Source organism: Mesitornis unicolor, unplaced genomic scaffold (assembly GCF_000695765.1).
Source record: "Mesitornis unicolor isolate BGI_N332 unplaced genomic scaffold, ASM69576v1 scaffold36400, whole genome shotgun sequence".
In the NCBI taxonomy this organism is placed as follows: Eukaryota; Metazoa; Chordata; class Aves; order Mesitornithiformes; family Mesitornithidae; genus Mesitornis; species Mesitornis unicolor.
The window spans coordinates 22,057-39,325 of record NW_010158255.1 but is presented as its reverse complement, the minus strand read 5'-3'; the positions used below and the strand labels follow the sequence as shown (position 1 = coordinate 39,325).

Here is a 17,269-nt window from a genome sequence, read left to right as displayed (position 1 = left end):
CCTGGTCCTGCTGAGCCAGCAAAGGTTGATACTGGGAGGTTACCGTACTGCTGTGTCTCAGAATTGTCTTTTTAATGGCAAGTAGGTCCAGAATGGGATTTTGGATCAAAACGGATTTCCGGGAGAGCTGGTCCAAGTTACAGCGCTCCGGTTCAGGCTGCTGTGCAGTTGACAACTGAACAGGTATGCATTTCATACTTAAACACCTGAAGTTGGAATTTTAATAATGGGGGGCTTTAACTTTTCATTAACAAAACAGTGCTTGTGAAGTGAAAGTTGTCGCATTTTTTTGTTTGTTTTCTGAACCACAGATTTGCTTTGAAGTAATCTTGAACTTTTGAGCATTTCCATGTTCATACTGTAAGCAGACATTTTAGCTGTGACCGCCTTGAGTCCCATGCAATTTTGGTAGATTCTGGTTGTTCAGTAATTTTTTTTACACTGTTGTGGTCTGTTTTCTTTTCTCTGTCCCAGTGCTTTGCCAGATAACAAGTATTTTAAGTTCTCAAATGAAATTAAAATCAGACATCCAGATTTTATCTTCAGGTGTCCCATTTGATGTGTGAGGGGTTGGGTGGTGGTTTGGTTTTGCTTTTGCTTTTTCTTTCGTCTTCCAAATTAGAGTGAAGTCGTTGCATTAGTGAGTGTTGTACAAGGATTTGAATATATTTCTCAGTCCCTTCTTGGGCTCTTGCTTGTATCAGCATGTGTTAGTCTGGGCAAAACCGAACTTAATTTTTATATAGCAGTGGCTAACAAACATATTCCAGCAAATCAGGTCTAAAGTGGTAGACCTATCTATACTGATTACCGTATAACAGTTAGTTGTAACTTAATGGAGTCATTGCTTATTCAGTGAGGTTATTTTTAGTTGCAGTAGTTATAATTGCAATTTTTGTGTTCATTTATGCAGCTTAAAAGTGAATTTGACAAATTGTTTGAGGATCTGAAGGAAGATGATAAAACTTGCGAAATGGAAGGACCAGAGGTATTTCTTAACCTAGAAACTGTTTTATATAAAAATATAAATACCTAGATGCACATTTAACTTTGTTGTCTGGACACAGGAGATGCTTGAATCAGAAAAAAAATGTAGTAGATACGAAGAACTTTATTAAAAAATTTTCTTCCAAAAATGGAATGTCAAATTTAATATGCAAATAATGCATAGCGTATCTCTTTAATTTGCAGGCCGTTGGCACACTCTTGCTTCCCCATCAGAAGCAGGCTTTAGCTTGGATGGTTTCACGTGAGAACAGTAATGATTTGCCACCATTCTGGGAAGAGAGAAGTAACTTCTATTACAATGTACTTACAAATTTCGCAGAAAAGCAGCGGCCTAAAAATGTTCTTGGAGGAATACTGGCTGATGATATGGGACTGGTAATACTTACAGAGCTTGATTTTGATTACTTTTTTTTAATACCGAACATGTGTGCATGTTACTTGATTGGTTGGTCATTTGGTTCATTTTTACTTGTGGAAAATATGACATTTTTTTCTGTTATGCAGGGTAAAACGCTTACTACTATTGCGTTGATTCTCACAAATTTTCAAGACGGCAAGCCTCTTCCTGTTGAAAAGATGACAAGTGATCGGCTTCATGAGGTGAGATGAAATAAGACTGTTGTGACAGAGTTAATATAGCAGTTTATTAAAAAAAACCTGTGCCTAGTAACTAACTGTATGGTGAGCTTTGTATGCATTTTGTAGAAAAAGTTACTCAATAATATCAAATAAGAGCAAGAATAAGGTAGATTACCTGAGGGTAGGTGGTCTGTGTTACTTCAGGGTGTATAGTCGTGCTGTAGACTCTGTTATCTTAGGAGTGTCTGCTTAAGTATACTCCAAGGAAGAATTTATGAAGGCATAAACATTTTCAATGTTAAGTTTTATAAATTCTTAAGTTTCTCACACATTTCTCCTATAGGCAGGTTGTGACTGCTCAAATAGAAGTGGTGGGTTGTTTTTAATGGGGATGTGCATGCATGGTTTCATGGTTTGGAGGAAGTGTCGGAAACAATCAAAATAGCAAGCACAGAGCCTTGGTAAAAAGTATGTGAATAAATAGATAAATCGCAGTTTATATTTTTGCCAAGTGCCTCAAATGGAGAGAGGAGGGGAAACTGCGGTTAGTGAACTAACACCAGTGTATGAACTCCTCTTAGGCTGCGTAGTTCAAGTGCTTTTTGCTTTTCCCGTGAAAAAGCACTTCATTTTCAAGATGAAATAAACTAATTGCTAGGATGAGGTGATTTGTTATGCAATATCCCTTGACAGTATTAAGGCTGAGGGTTTGGTTTCGTTTTACCATACCTGTCTAAATTTAACAAAATAATGCTTAGTTTGACTCCAGAACGTTAACTGGGAGGTGTTATTAGTGTGTGTTCTTTCTTGGGAAGCTGCGTGGACTGAGTTTCTCTTGTCTGCCACTCTGCTGTTTAATTTGAACTCAGCATGTGGCTAGTAAAAAAAAAAAAAAAGTTACCTTTAAGTGACTTGCACCGGAGCAAGTCTTTCATGTTTCAGACGAGTGTAATAATGTTACTGGCACTTTTTCCAGTTGCTACATGAAAGAATAAATTTTTCCATTCCTCAATAGGGATCTGGTACTAGCAGCACGAACGACGCTGGACACAGACTGTGTAAGGGTGACAGCACACTGTGAGAAGTCCAGTGATGTTTGCATGATAGTTAATGTGACTACCTGGGTACTTTTAGTTCGTTGTCAGTGCTAGTCTTTGCAAACTCTTGACAAACTAAGTATCTCAGATAAGTATTTAAAACATACCTTTAAAGATGTTTCAGTTGACATAAAAGATAAAGTGCCTTGTGAGAAAGTTGCACCCTGCCAGGAAAGTTAGCGCATCCAGGAGGTGGGTTTTTACCTTCCTTGTGGATAAAATGGGAGCACTTAACGCATCTCTTAAAATCTTGTTTGTCTAAACAGTAAACATTAGTAGTTAAATTGTAATTAGGTTCTGTGTTAACTCCCTTTTTTTAAAAAACCACTTTTAGGTAATGAGCTAATGACAAGTATTTAGAAGGATTTTATCACACCTGTAGTTTTCAGGTTGTATCGAGGCACTTTACAGATATATATGAAAACCTGTAATTGCTGTTAGTATGTTTTGTAACTCATCACCTCTTGAAAATGACCAAAGAAATGTACGGGGCTCGAGGTTTTCTTGTGGTAACCTTTGCTCGCTGTCCTCCCACGTGAGGAGTTTTAGTACAGATGGTATAACGGATCGCACAAGAGAAATGAAAGGGACTGACAGGGAGAGAACCCGTGAGTGTGGGCTGCCTGTGGTGAAGGTTGTTTTTATCCGTACTCTGGAAGGGAGAAGATGCAGACTGTACTGAGGGTCAACTGAAGTGGCTGGTGGCACCTAAGATTTACTTATTTATTTTTCTAGAGCATCGAGCATTTTAATAAGACACTGTTTACTGCAGTGAGGGGAGAGTCTGTTCTGCTATTTAATTTGAAAAGTGATGATAACGTCTTTCAAACCCTTACACCCCCTCACCTCCATTTCTCATTCTGTTGTACGTTAAATTGATAGCTATTTCTTGAGTCTTTGCAATCCTCAGGATTGCACTAAAGTTTTTTTAATATTAAAAAAATCAGTATTTACTGAAGTTTAAATGTGGAATTCAAGCATGAATTTACTTACCTGAGTTACAGCAAAACTCTGCAAGTGTTGTTGCTTTCAGTTTTTATATCAACTGTTTTAATACGTTTTCTTTTTTGCGCCTGCTTCTGATACGCTATTATTGGCAGAGGGCAGAGGTGATGTTTTGTTCACTCTCTGATAGAAGACCTTAAAAAAAACCCCAGCAAAACACAGCAACCTCCTCTGCGCCCCCTCCCCAAAACCCTCACATACACATCTGTGATGTTACCACATTTTCTCTGTTATTGTTGCTGTTACTCATTTAATTTTAGGCAGCGTAGAAATCATTAATTAGTAAGGTTTGACTGTAAAAAAAACTCCAACAATTTAGCATGATTTAAGACTTTTTTTATAGAACTTCACTTTCTTGACTGTTTTTGGCCGCCTACAAACGCAGTACACGTGTTATGACTTTTTAACTATTTAAGATTGTTTTAAGAGAGTTTTTATTTTTCACTTGTGATTGCAGTATCAGTAGTACTTGTCCAATTCAGAACTAAGGTTGTTTTAAAGGAAGTTTGTACTTATTCTTGATCAAGTTATGCTAAAACTGGTTTGATAACCAGGCTGAAGACTATGTGTATTTCTCATAAATACCAATTTCTTCTTTATGAAGACTCTAGCAGTGTGACGAAGCCTGGTGTTCCTAATGTGGAAAAGTTTGAAACTACATTGAAGTACTCAAGTTGTCTTCCAAAAAGGTAGATGGCTGGAATAATCTTTTTGTTGGTTTGCTACATAGATTTTGAGTAAAAATCAAGTGATGCTTGGTTATGATTAGCCTTAGCCTAACACGTGTTCCTGCTTTCTCCTTACCTTTCAGTAAGCTGTACTTCTGCTTACGCTTACCATAGGTGTTCTGTATCTGTGTTGCACTTTGCAATAGCTTGAAAAAGCATTAACTCATTCCGTGTGGCTCGCGTGACTGCATGCTTGGCTGTCTCCTTCATTGGTAAAGATGTATAATAAGATCAGCACGTGGCATCTGAAAGTTGGCTGTGAAGTCCTCTTTCTTCTGGCATCAGCTGGGTTTGTAAGTGGTTAAGAAATACTTTGCAGGCGTGATTCTAACAGAGACAGCTTTGAGCTAAGGAAGCTGTGGGTGTTGGACCCTTCCCGCCACACTGACCTCCTCTTGTAGTTGGTGTGAACCTCAGTGACAATCTCTACCGAGTTTTATGAGCATCATTCACCCTGCAGGTCTGTGCTCTGTGCTTTTCCTTTCTCTAACCCTTCTAAAGAGCAATTTTTCAAATCATAGTGCTGTCATATTTGCAATATCAAGTTCATTTGCTTTATACTCTTGAAATGTAATGTGTAAAATCAAGCACTATGAAAGTTGTGGATTGGTTTTGTATTTTTTTTTCCTAATGGTTTTATCTTAGAGATAAAGCAAAGAAACCCAGATATTCAGGAAACTGTGACTTGGGAGAGTCTGAAGAATGGCTACAGCAACAAAAGGAATGTAAGTTGCTAGGAGTTTGTTTGGTTTTTTAATCGGTTACTGTAAGACCTGAAGTCTTCCTTTCTGAAGCCAAACTGAACGTGACTTCTGATTAACTACTTGTTTGTTCTTGTTTTTTGGGGTTTGGTTTTTTTTGGTGGTTTTTTTTTTGTTGTTTTCTTTATTCAACTGAAACTTTAAGCAGAAAATTTTAGATTTTGTTGAATGAAAAATCAGTGTTTTGGTCCTAGGTGTTGTAGTTTGTTTCCTTAACTGAATGAGGGGTGGTGTAACAAGCTATAGACAGAGTCAAACGGGTGGTGAAAAGCAGAACTGCTAAGATTTGTTGAACTTGACACAGGTTTGTTGTCAGGGCACTAGAGTTGGAAAAACAAATTCAGAAAATTTAAATCTCTCTTTTGTGGTAAATACCTGAAATGTGATCATGAAAAGATCATCTTGCATGGAGAAAAAAATTAAGGGCTGTATGTATTCTGCAGTAGCAGTTAAGTTTAGGTTTAAAGTACTTGGGGTGAAACCTGTCGTAAACTCTTTTTAATGACTGGTAAACTGGTAACCCTTTGAAGATTCATAACCTGAAATAGATGTAGAAGTTGTTATATTTCTGCAGGCACACCTGTCAGAACTCAAGGGAGCGTCTGGACCATGCTCTTAACCATATGGTTTAGTTTCAGGTAGTCCTGTGAGGAGCAGGGAGTTGGCCTTGATGATTCTTATAGGTCCCTTCAAACTCAAGATAAGTCCACATTATTATAGTGGAGAGGTGAAGTAATTTGGTTAACAGCTTTGAATTTTATGAAGCGTGGCGTAAAAGTAATGCATGCATATGCTCTGCTTGGTGTGAGAAGTCTGTCTGTCTGGCTTTTTGCAGCAACTTCCTGTGTTATCCAAGAAGACACAGGCATTGCATCTGTTCTTCTGCCTTCGTCTACTTCTTTAAAAAGACAAACAAAGAGAAAAGGTAAAGAAGGGATGAACAGATAATATTAATTTCTGAGGTTTTTTTGAAGCCATAGTATTATACATATTTGACTTAATAAATGAAGCTTATGTCTTTGTAAGTTGCTTTGATGCTGTTCAGGTGAAGAAATTTAGAAAGGACTTCAAGTCCCATAAGTTTCTTGAACTTCTGTTTTGCTTTAAATTGAACTGATATGCCGCTGTGGCTTCTGTTTTCTTAGGTACTGCTAGCATTCAGTCAGTTGAGAAGAAATGTTCTGGTGATGGCCCCAGAGCAACACTGATTGTATGTCCACTGTCTGTTCTAAGCAACTGGATTGTAAGTGATAAGGTGTTTTAATGTATAAAAGTGATATATGTCATAGAATCACAGAATGGTTTGAGTTGAAGGGACTCTACAGCCTCCCCAGTCCAACCCTGATGGGCAGGGACACCTCCACCAGCCCAGGCCCCACCTGGCCCCACCGTCCAACCTGGCCTTGGACACTGCCAGGGAGGGGGCACCCACAGCTTCTCTGGGCAACCTGGGCCGGGGCCTCACCACCTCACAGGGAGGGATTTCTTCCTAATATCCAGTCTAAATCTCCCCTCTTCCAGTTTTAAACATTACCCTCATTCTATCAAACAAAGTAAACAGCCCTTGTGAACGGTCCCTCTCCAGCTTTCCTATACCCTTCAGGAACTGGAAGGCCGCTGTAAGGTCCCCCTGGAGCCTTCTCTTCTCCAGGCTGAACAGCCCCAGCTCTCTCAGCTGTCCCCATACGGGAGGTCCTCCAGCCCCCAATCATCTCTGTGGCCTCCTCTGGACCCACTCCAGCAGTTCCATGGCCACCTTATGTTGGGGGCCCCAGAGCTGACGCAGCACTGCAGGTGAGATCTCACCAGAGCAGAGGGTTAGAATCACCTCCCTCGATCTGCTGGCCACGCTTCTTGTGTTGCAGCCCAGGATGCAGTTGGCATCGACAGTGAAAGAATAAATAAAGAGAAGATGAAGGTAGAAAGTGAAAAAGAACATAAAAGTTATTCCGTTACAGTTTGAGAGGAACAGCGTATTTTTGAAGTGCATGTACCATCAGGATCCAAGTTAATACAATGCAGGAAGTAGAGCCAGAGTTACCAGAATGTGGTAGACCACAGTCGGTGTCTCTTACTGGTGACTGAGGTGATCACTTCTGGTCTCTCTTCTCACCTGGGTGGAGAGGTAAAAAGAAACCCAAATTCAAATTGTTTTTGTTATATAAGTGGATGTAAAATGTCACAGGGCTTGAAGGAGTTGGTTTTTGTTAAGGCAACTTAAAATAATTTTATTCTAACAGACATGCAGTAGCACAGTACCTTTCGGATGATATTTGACAACTTTTCTTTCAGGACCAGTTTGAACAACATGTCCACCAAGATTTTCATGTAAATATTTATGTTTATTATGGTTCTGAGCGTAAGAAAGACCCATCAGTTCTTTCAGAACAAGACATCGTACTGACAACATACAACATCTTAGCTACTGATTACGGAGTAAGTAAATGAGAAAAGAAAAGGTTCTTCGAGAGTCCCTTACTGTTCAAGACTGTGTTTGGGCTAATGAGGGCAGTATATTCAAGTGCCATTCTGGTAGGCAATCAAAAGGTTATAGATGTAGTTTTGCTTTAGGTTAGCTGCTATACCAAAGGGGGTTTTTAATGCTCCTGTTGAGAAAATAAATGGTTGCAATTACATCAGCTTAAGGAAGAGACTTCCTAAGTATAGAAAAGGATGGCGACTATGTAAACCTCCCCAACTCTCAGTGGCCGAGGCTCCCATTTCTGCCTTACCCTATCTAATTAATAGAAATCCATAATTTCCTAGTTCCTGTTGCACATGGGCTGCAACCAAGTAGCTCATTGCATGAGATGTGTTTGTAAAGTTACGTTTTCATTGAATTTCCAGTCATTTTAAAAGTCTGAAGATTACATCTTTAAGTATAATATAAACTTCTAATTTGTTCTCTCATCTGTCTTCCATATTTCTGTGTCTTTGAAGCCTCTCTTCTTTTCAGGCTTAGCTTATTTTTTGCTGTAGTTCATTCCTCTTATTCAAGCATGAGAAGACTGATAACATTTTCCAGGAATCATAAAATCTAAAAGAAAGAGCACCTTGTTCTCAGTTTTCCTCTTCTGTGCTGATAAATAAACAAGCTGTGAATAAATACTGTCCATTATTAATTATGGATTTGTTACATTAATAGCTTCCTTGATCCAAATTGCAAAGAGGAATTTTAGTTTGAGTCAAAGATTAAAAGAATACTGTGTTTCAGATCAGAGGTGACAGCCCTTTACACAAAGTCAAGTGGCTGAGAATTGTGTTGGACGAGGGGCACACCATACGAAATCCAAATGCTCAGCAAACTAAAGCTGCCTTAAATCTGGAGGGACACAGAAGATGGGTACTTACAGGTAAAGTATTTGACACCAGAGGAAATGCAGAGCAAATAATTTTAACACCATCCTGTGTTTCCCACTTGGTGTTTATGGTTCATGTCTGTCTGTGTCAGCTTCACTTGAAATGTTTTTCAACTTGTCCTTGAGCGGTGATTTAGGTCTGTGTTCTAGTTGTTTTTTATTTTGGTTGCTTGGCTTTGTGGGTTAGGGTTCTTTTGGTTTTGGTTTTTGTTTTTATTCAGTTCGTAGACACAAATTTTACAATAACTTTTGATACACGGTTTTGGTGCAAGTAAAAAGGCAACTATTTATGAACTGGCATGTTACTTCTGGTTAGAAGGCACGCTCTTACGCACTTATCAGAACCGCAGCAGCTTTTTGAAATGCAGTGGTTATCCTAGGAGCTGCTAGGGACCATGCAAGCATATAATCCTTAAATGTAATTCAAAGATCATGATGTAACCGGTGCTGGTGAAGCTGACATGGAAAGATTAACATACAAGTCTTGCTAGCACTTAGCGTTGCATTTGTCTCACTTGTGTATTTAAGGGTGTTGTAGTATTTTAATTAAAAAAATAATATGTATTATACTTAATGACATGTCAACCTAGTTGAGAGACATGGCGTACGGTTTGGAGAAGGCACAGAACTTTCACTTTGCCTAAAAAGTTGTATTTTTTAGTTTCTTTGATGTTTTACAATCTTGTTTGTTTGTTTTCTGTTTAGGTACTCCTATTCAGAATTCTGTAAAGGATTTGTGGTCTCTCATTTCCTTCTTAAAACTGAAACCTTTTACTGATCGAGAGTGGTGGCACAGAACGATTCAGCGTCCAGTCACAATGGGAGCTCCAGGAGGACTCGGGTACAAAGTGGTGTTCCCAAAGAGCTTGTGAATGAGTGTGACTGGCAATGCTTGGGCAGTGTGGCAAATTAATGTTTCACGTTTAAAGTTGAAATACATGCATCGTCACTTCTTATTTTAATTGTTCAGTTCAAATTAATAAAGTATTTAATACTTCAGATTAATGAATTATTTTGTACTACTGGACTTGGATTTTGTACAGAACATTTATTTATACAATAAACTTAAACAAAACCAACCCCTCAAAAACCCCCAAACCAACAAACCATTCCTAGCTGGGTAATATATTGTCCATACGTGTATTTTCAGGCGTTTACAGTCCCTGATTAGGAGTATTACCCTTAGAAGGACTAAAACCAGTAAAGTTAAAGGAAAACCTGTTTTGGAGTTACCAGAGCGTAAAGTCCTCATCCAGTATGTCACACTTTCAGAGGAAGAGAGACAGGTCTATCAGTCTGTGAAGAAGGAAGGCAAAGCTACTATTAGCAGGTAAGTAGAAGGCTTTCTTTATCCTGAAGGTTGAAGTTTGATACCATGAACTTGTTTTGGCAGTTTGGAATGTGTTAGCTAGCCAAGTGTATCTGTTTGTATGCCATAAGCTAGTAATTGCAAATTAGTGTAGCATCTGCTCAGTTCTGAAGAGTGGAGACTATTGCAAAACTATATATTAGAAGGTCTGTCTTCCGAGAAACAGAAAAGGATACTAGAAACGTGTAAAGAGCAGCCTTAATATTTTTGTCACCATGTGTTAGCATTTCTTCTAGTAGCATCGTCTAGTAGAACGTGCTGCTGGTAGCATTTTGTACCTTGGATTTGAGAAAACACATTCAAACAGGAAAGCGAAAAGTCAGAACATCATTCTAACAGCTAAACTTGATGTTATCTGTTACTTCAGGCTGTAGCATTTCACACTGACAATAAAACTCTTGTTCAGATTTTTCAGTGAAGGGACTGTACTAGCTCACTATGCTGACGTCCTTGGGATCCTGCTCAGATTGAGGCAGCTTTGTTGTCACCCTCATCTTTGTGTAAATACATCATCCTCTAGTATTTCAGCTGGTGAGTGAATGGTTTTGGTTCCTGTGTTTCTGAAAGCAGGATTTGCACTCTGTATTCAAGAACAGAAACACGTTTGTGTGTTTTCCAAGCTTTCCAGCTTCGGCCTTCCTCTTTTCAGCTTGGATTATTGAACTTTTTTGCTTTGTTACTTTTCTTTTGGGTACCATTATATGTTTGAATATGTTTGAGAAGTGGGTACTTGAGCATGTACTCAGATATGAATGGAAGCAATGAAGTATGAGTAGTTATGAAGGCTAGAGGCGGGAGTTAATAAGTGTTGACAGCCCGTACAGAAATGATGGAGGAGGACCTCTGCAGAGCCAAACGCAGCAGGTTGCTAAAAAGTAATGTGTCTGTTGTTGTAATAATGGACAGAAGTGCTTTTACGACAAATCTTTTTCTTTGCCTCAGGAAAGATGTAGAGAAGCTTTGTGGAATGGCTTGTAGGGGGGTAGCCGTATCAGCAGAGCCATTGCCACTTCAGCTGAACAGGAAGCTGTTGATTTGTCACAGCTGTAAGGAAGGGTGGACACAGAGGACTGAGAGGAGAGTGAAGTTTTATTTTTGTCAAGCCTGTACAGCTGCATAGTGTTCAAAATCATAGGCATTTCTCTTAAAAGAAAGTATAGTCTCTTTGAAATACTCTAAATTTGAGAATTCTCAAATTTAATGTTTTGAAAAATCCTATTTTGAGATGCCATTGGTATAGGTGTAAAAATGAAAGACCAATGAGATACGGTCAGAACCTTTTGTTCTGAAGGCTGTCATTTATCTTCCTGAAAAATATGGGATGAATAAGTTGTTGGATAATTGTTCAATAATTATTTAGAATTAGCAACTAGTAAGTATGATTTGAATTTCTGTACTTGACAAACAAAGCAATCTGAACTATAAATAGTGTCATCTCCATAGTATTGTTACTAACTGAACAGCTGCTGTATGAAAATGGCTTGTGCCCATCAGGCATCGTGTGGCACGTGTACTTATCACTGAGCATGCAGTTAAGGTTCTTTGAATTCTAATTACCATTTTTCCAAGTAAGCTTACTCTTAATATGTTTTAAAATAGTAAGTCAGAATTTTCTGTAGTATTTGGCTTATGTTTTTCTACATCGTAGGCTGTATCTTCATTGTGTATAAACTGTCCTAATTGCGTTCTGATTAATGGAAGTGTGTTGATGCGTGCCAGCTCAAAGTGCTTGTCTTGAACAGAAATCTGGTTTTAAGTAGCTTTCTATATCTGCAGATAATAAAAGTCCAGAAGAACTGAATGAGACATTAGTGAGTAAAATGAAGTTTGTTCTGAGCTCTGGTTCAGATGAAGAATGTGCAGTTTGCTTAGAATCGCTGACTCTTCCTGTGATAACGCGCTGTGCGCACGTGTTTTGTAAGCCGTGTATTTTTGAAGTCATCAGAAGTGAACAGGTGGGTTGTTCTATGGTTACGGATAATCATAATAGCTACTCAAAAGCAAACAGCTGGTATCACCAGCAGGCCATCTAGCTGTTCTTTTAAATCATAAACGGTCAACAGTGTAAACCTAGTTATCAGCTGAGTTATAAAAACTACTGGCCAGGAGTCAAACTATGGAGAGAGACGCTGTCAAACTGATCAGTGTCAAGTCCACCAGTATTTTCAAAGGCCTTTTCCCTGGTTCTCACCTTACTTTGTCCCTAGGGCAAAAGTGATGGCATCCAGTGCAGCACTGTGTACGTCTACATGGCCGGATGCCTCTTCGCTGCTTGCATGTGATGTGATGCACGTATACTTTGTTGTGCTTAAAAGAAACCAAAGCTGTGTACTGGAAGTTGGCTGTTGAACTAAAATCATGTCTATTCTCCTTATTCCAAGGTGACAACCTTCTACGGTGAAATAGTTGCCCTGTAGAGGGCCGTCTTTATGGCCTTTCTCCAGAGTCTCCCAGAATTAGCTCGTGGATGAGCATCTTGCGATTGCTTTTTTTGAAAAACGTAGTATTTATTTTTCTTACGTGTTTCTGAGTTGTACTCTTCCTTCTTGTTGGCCCTTTCCTTTCTAGGGCAATCGGGTAGTGTGGCAGTCTCACTGTGTTTATCCAGTGCTGCTGCACTTCCTCTTTGGAATTGTTCTGCCTCCTGCTCAGCTGCAGCAGAGCTTCAAGTGCCAGGATAAACCTCAGTGGTCTTTATAGGAGGCAGAGGACACAAAGTAGTCCCTGCTTGTGCATAATCAGTTAACCTAACAAGACAAAGGCAGGAAGTGCAGTCAGTCTGGCTTGTAGATTGATTCTGTTTCATTGCCAGACACAGAAAGTTCTGATGTATATATCCTGGCCAAAAGTTTCTGAGAATTTTAAGGGAAACTAGTAATGTGAAATTATTCTTCAAGGAAAGAGCACTTGCAAAGGCCTCTTTCCAGTGTAGGGGTTTTTGATGTGTCCGTAGCAGAGTCGGTGCCCCTACTTAACCTTCAGGTGTATATAGGCATATGGAGAAATAGATTGGGTTATGATGTGATGGAACCTGTATTACTTGACAATACAGTCAAGTTATTTGCTGTGCCTTGCCTAGAAAGAACGTTGGAATTTGCAGAACCGGAGCCTTTGTCCAATCCCACATTGTTCCACAGATTGCTTTCTTAGTAGTGAAGCCTGAACCGAGGTGGCTGTATGTTCTGCTCTTTTGAATCTGAACTACCTGAGCTTATGAAGCAGTGAGTGAGTAAGCCTTTCCTTATGTTCAAAACGATTCCTGATCTAAATCAATTCCCAAGGAAGTTTTTGCAGCTTCCAACCAAAACACTGACAAACAAATTCCAGAGTTGGGGAATTCAGTGTTTCACATGGTAGGTTGTTTGTCCTGGTGCTACATCTCAGTTGGGCAGTTGCCGTGCCTACATGGCTATAATGCAGCTCTCCCCTGGAGCTGGGGAAGTACTTAACTCACCACTTGAAAACACAGCAAACCAACAAACAGGTCGCCCCCCACCCCGCCAGAACAGCCTGGGTTCAAACGGGATTCTTCCAGGCAAGGTGCCTGTGGGTTCCTTTATAAATACAAATGAGAGCATTAAGCCATCAGTGGGGAATGGGAAGTGAAGCTGCCAACACAACTTCTGAGTGAAGAGTTTGGCCTTTCATTGCATTACAAACTTGGGGACCATTTTATCTTTCTAGCGTTAACCTAAAAGTACTTACTGAAATTGGAAAAACTTTTTAGTAGTTAACAGCTTGAGTTAACACTTCCTTTGTCTCAGTCTTCCATAGAGGCCAGCTTCAGAGTTGTACCCGTAAAGATCCTATGCAGAAGTCCCAATAAAGCTATGAAATGTCTGCAGCAATCTAATGTTAATGGCATTCTTGTAAAACCTTGCCAGATAGGCATTAAAACACTCTTTTTTTTTTTTTTTTAATCTAGCAGTTGCTTGTGAGACACCTTTTGTCACTTTCCTGTGCTTTCACTGCACATCTTCCATATCTGTGTTGGCATCATTCAGCTCTGTTTTGAGTTTTCTTTTTTTACTTACTAAACTGGAGAAGGGATGCAGGAAGATGTGAGCTGTTTGTTTATTTTTTTAAAACAATTCTTAATCAGCTCTCTTAGGAATTACTTTTTTTCAGAAAACTTTCTCAGACTTACTAATTTGTTTTGTCGCACCACTGGAGGATTTTTGGATTGCTGCAAAATCGGGAATAGTTCATTTGTGACTGTGTTCTGTTATTTTAGATTCCTTTGTGTTTAGATCCTGTCTCTAGAGAGGGCATCTTTATTGCTGGACAGGTTTGTGTGTGCAGACCGTGACTGCCAGCCTCTTGAATGGGCTGGAGGTTCACTCCAGAGCGGCAGCCGCAGCGTTCTCCTGCTGTGAGCTCTGCCGTGCAGCCCCACCGAAGGTGCCTGGGCTGTGCCGGGTTGCTGTGTAAACGGAGTCCGCTCATTTTGAAGGGGTGCTCTGCTAGGCAAGGTTTTCGTGTCTGTCACTTCTGCTTTGCCAAGCTGCGTGTTTGCACAGTGCACACAGTCTTTTGTTAAATTCTGTGAGTAGTCCTATGGAACCGCTATTGTATAAATTCCAAACTTTGCCTTATCTTGAGTGTGCTTCAGAGAAAAAAAGCTTTTGGTGTTAAATTACGTCTCATTTCTCGTGTCTGTTGGGGTAAAAGAGAAGATACCCTGTGTCTGGCCCTGACAAAGCATATTTCATCAGGCTGCTATTATTTCTGTGCAGGCTTTGAAGAAAAAGGGTAAAAGGTCATTCTTTCTTTGTAACTAAGACAGATCTTGTCTTTGAAAAACGGTTTATTTTTCTGCTATTTTAAATAACCTCCCCATAGCCCAGGTATTTGCTTGCTTTTGAATCTTGAGCTGCTTATTTCAAGCATAAATATGCTCAGTAAGACCACCGCTTTTCAGGAAGCCTGAGTGTTTTTTAAGTATTTTATTTGTGAGAACATTAGGGTGATGTAAATGCTACATGTTTTGATTGCTATGTCAGAAATGGCAAAGCACGTACTCCTTGAAGAAGGATTTTTTGAAGGAACTTAAAAGGTGCTTTGTAAAGGTGATCTTAAGTACTCACTAAAAAGAATTCAATGTAATATGTTCCTTCTAATGTTATTTGCACTTTTTTGCAGCCAAATGCCAAATGTCCTCTCTGTAGGAATGAGCTTCGAGTGGAGCACTTGGTGCAGTGTCCCCTAGAAGAGGAAACAGATGCCAGTACTGGACAGAAGTCTGATCAGGAGTGGATCTCCAGTTCAAAGGTGCGCTCCATTGTGTTTTACTTGGCTTTCATTATGGCTCTGTAGCGCACTCTCTAGACTCTTTATGTAAATATCCTGAACATACTTTAAATTATTATTTAAAAGTCTGACAGCGTGCCTAACCAGCACAGGAGAAGACACATAATGAAATCTCATCACAAACAAATTTTGCAGCAAGACAAAAGGAGCACCAGTTGTAATTTGATGCTGGTCATTGCACATAGATGTGTATTAATTAAGTAAAATTTTCAGTAAAAGAGCTGTTGCTTTGCGTTTTGCTTCTGTGTCTGGAGATGGACTATAACCACTGAAACTATTCAGCTCTTAATTTACTTTTGAAGACTAAAAATCTGAACAAATACTTCCTTCTTAAAACTTGTCTAAAGAATATACACTCTACTCTAGAGGGGAGGAACTAAATGGGCCTCACATGTTCATTACAACACTTGTCAGATAATCTAGGGAGTTTTTTATTTCACTTTGCAGGCCTGTTTCTCAAGGTCTGCCACATGGGGTTTTTTTTGCCTCACCTTCATTGTGCATTTGCTGCCAAAAATTAAATCTTTCTGCATATACTTTGACCTTTTTGTTTTGAGACTTGCTTTTCTGTAACCTTACATACTTGATTTTAATTTGTGATGAAGGTACTGTTCATTCAAAAGTTGATTATAAACGTATTCCCTGAAAATCTTTTCTGAGGAGACCTAAGAACTAACTTAGGATGTTGCGCTCTAGAATAAGTGATATTTTTTTCTTGTTTACCTGGTGCATTCTCTAGGCAGTGGTTATTTACCTCATCGTAGCTAAACCTTGCCTGGGAAAGCTGGCAGTGGTGTTCTGCCTTGGACCCAGCTCCTTGCTGCTTCTGTTCCCGTGCTGGTCCCAGGGGTGCTGCTGGTGCCCCCTCGTCCTGTGCCAGACCCAGCCAAGGCTCTGGCACCACTTCCTGGGGTCGCCTTTCTCACTTCTTGCGCCCCGCTGCAGGGGAGCGCTGGCCTCGCAGCTGTCCCGTGCCTGGAGGGAGGGGAGTTGTTGACTCCTGACAGTGGGAAATGTGTCTGGAAAAGGGTTTGTGCATTCTCCTCTCAGAGCACTGTCAGTCACCCCATAGTCTGTGACCATTAAAAGCGTTCAGCCCTTAGTTTCCTTTGGAAACCAAAATAAACCCTATACCCATGGAATTTAAGATTACTTTGTTTAAAAGACATTGCTGAACAGTGACTTCTCAATTGTCATGAACTTTATCAGAGCAGAGTGAGAATCTAACCAAGTCAGAGTAAGCTGCAGAAGTCTTCATTTGATTTCAGGTAAATGCTCTCATGCATGCTTTGATAGAACTACGGAGGGATAATCCAACTGCTAAATGTCTGGTTGTTTCTCAGTTCACAACTTTCCTGTCACTGATAGAAAATCCCTTGAGGTAAGTAGAACTACTGACTTTTTTAATAAACACTTGCTTTTACAGTTTTTTAGAAAGATCTCAAAGGATATAGTATTCTTTTGATTTTTAGAATTTCAGAAGAACAAATTTGCTTAAATACTTCAATTAAGGCAGTAAAGCCACGAATCTCATTGTTGTTATTTTTAATGTATCACCTGTTAAATGCAGAATTTTAAATACGCATTTCAAAGTAGAGTTCAGGATTTTAATGTGTTTATTTCCTGTTGTCACAGAAAATGGATCATTAAATTAAACACTTTTACTTTCCCTTCAGAGAATCAGGGTTTGCCTTTACTCGCTTGGATGGGTCAATGGCACAGAAGAAAAGAGTGAAAGCAATTCGGTGTTTCCAGAGCAGCCAAGCAGGAGCCCCAACTGTAATGCTTTTGTCTCTGAAAGCAGGTGGAGAGGGATTAAATCTGACAGCAGCTTCCCGAGTGTTTTTAATGGATCCTGTGAGTAATGGGTTCATCATAGTGATCTGGCTTAGTCTGGGTGATACTCCTTTGGTGTTTTCCTAAGAGATAGAAGGAAAGACCCTCTGAGAATGAGTGGCACTGGTGAGTATCTGTTAAAGGGCAAATAGGGCTTTTCTTCATTTGTTTCCCTGGCATGTTTTTGTTTTAACACAATATTTTTGTGCTGTACATT

At 39.6% G+C, this 17,269-nt stretch overlaps 1 protein-coding gene across 1 annotated transcript in view; it reads left to right on the top strand.

Moving 5' to 3' along the window:
• Positions 1-17,269, top strand: part of HLTF (helicase-like transcription factor) — a gene marked incomplete at its 5' end in the record, with an annotated part of 23,028 nt that overhangs the window by 2,284 nt on the left and 3,475 nt on the right. The window contains 15 exons of the mRNA XM_010182981.1: positions 86-183; positions 914-988; positions 1,192-1,383; positions 1,513-1,608; positions 2,603-2,645; positions 6,324-6,421; positions 7,471-7,614; positions 8,393-8,531; positions 9,243-9,378; positions 9,688-9,867; positions 10,313-10,437; positions 11,683-11,861; positions 15,049-15,177; positions 16,485-16,597; positions 16,893-17,073. Coding sequence (XP_010181283.1) covers positions 86-183; positions 914-988; positions 1,192-1,383; positions 1,513-1,608; positions 2,603-2,645; positions 6,324-6,421; positions 7,471-7,614; positions 8,393-8,531; positions 9,243-9,378; positions 9,688-9,867; positions 10,313-10,437; positions 11,683-11,861; positions 15,049-15,177; positions 16,485-16,597; positions 16,893-17,073 — 1,928 coding nt within the window. The remainder of the gene's footprint in view (positions 1-85; positions 184-913; positions 989-1,191; positions 1,384-1,512; positions 1,609-2,602; positions 2,646-6,323; positions 6,422-7,470; positions 7,615-8,392; positions 8,532-9,242; positions 9,379-9,687; positions 9,868-10,312; positions 10,438-11,682; positions 11,862-15,048; positions 15,178-16,484; positions 16,598-16,892; positions 17,074-17,269) is intronic.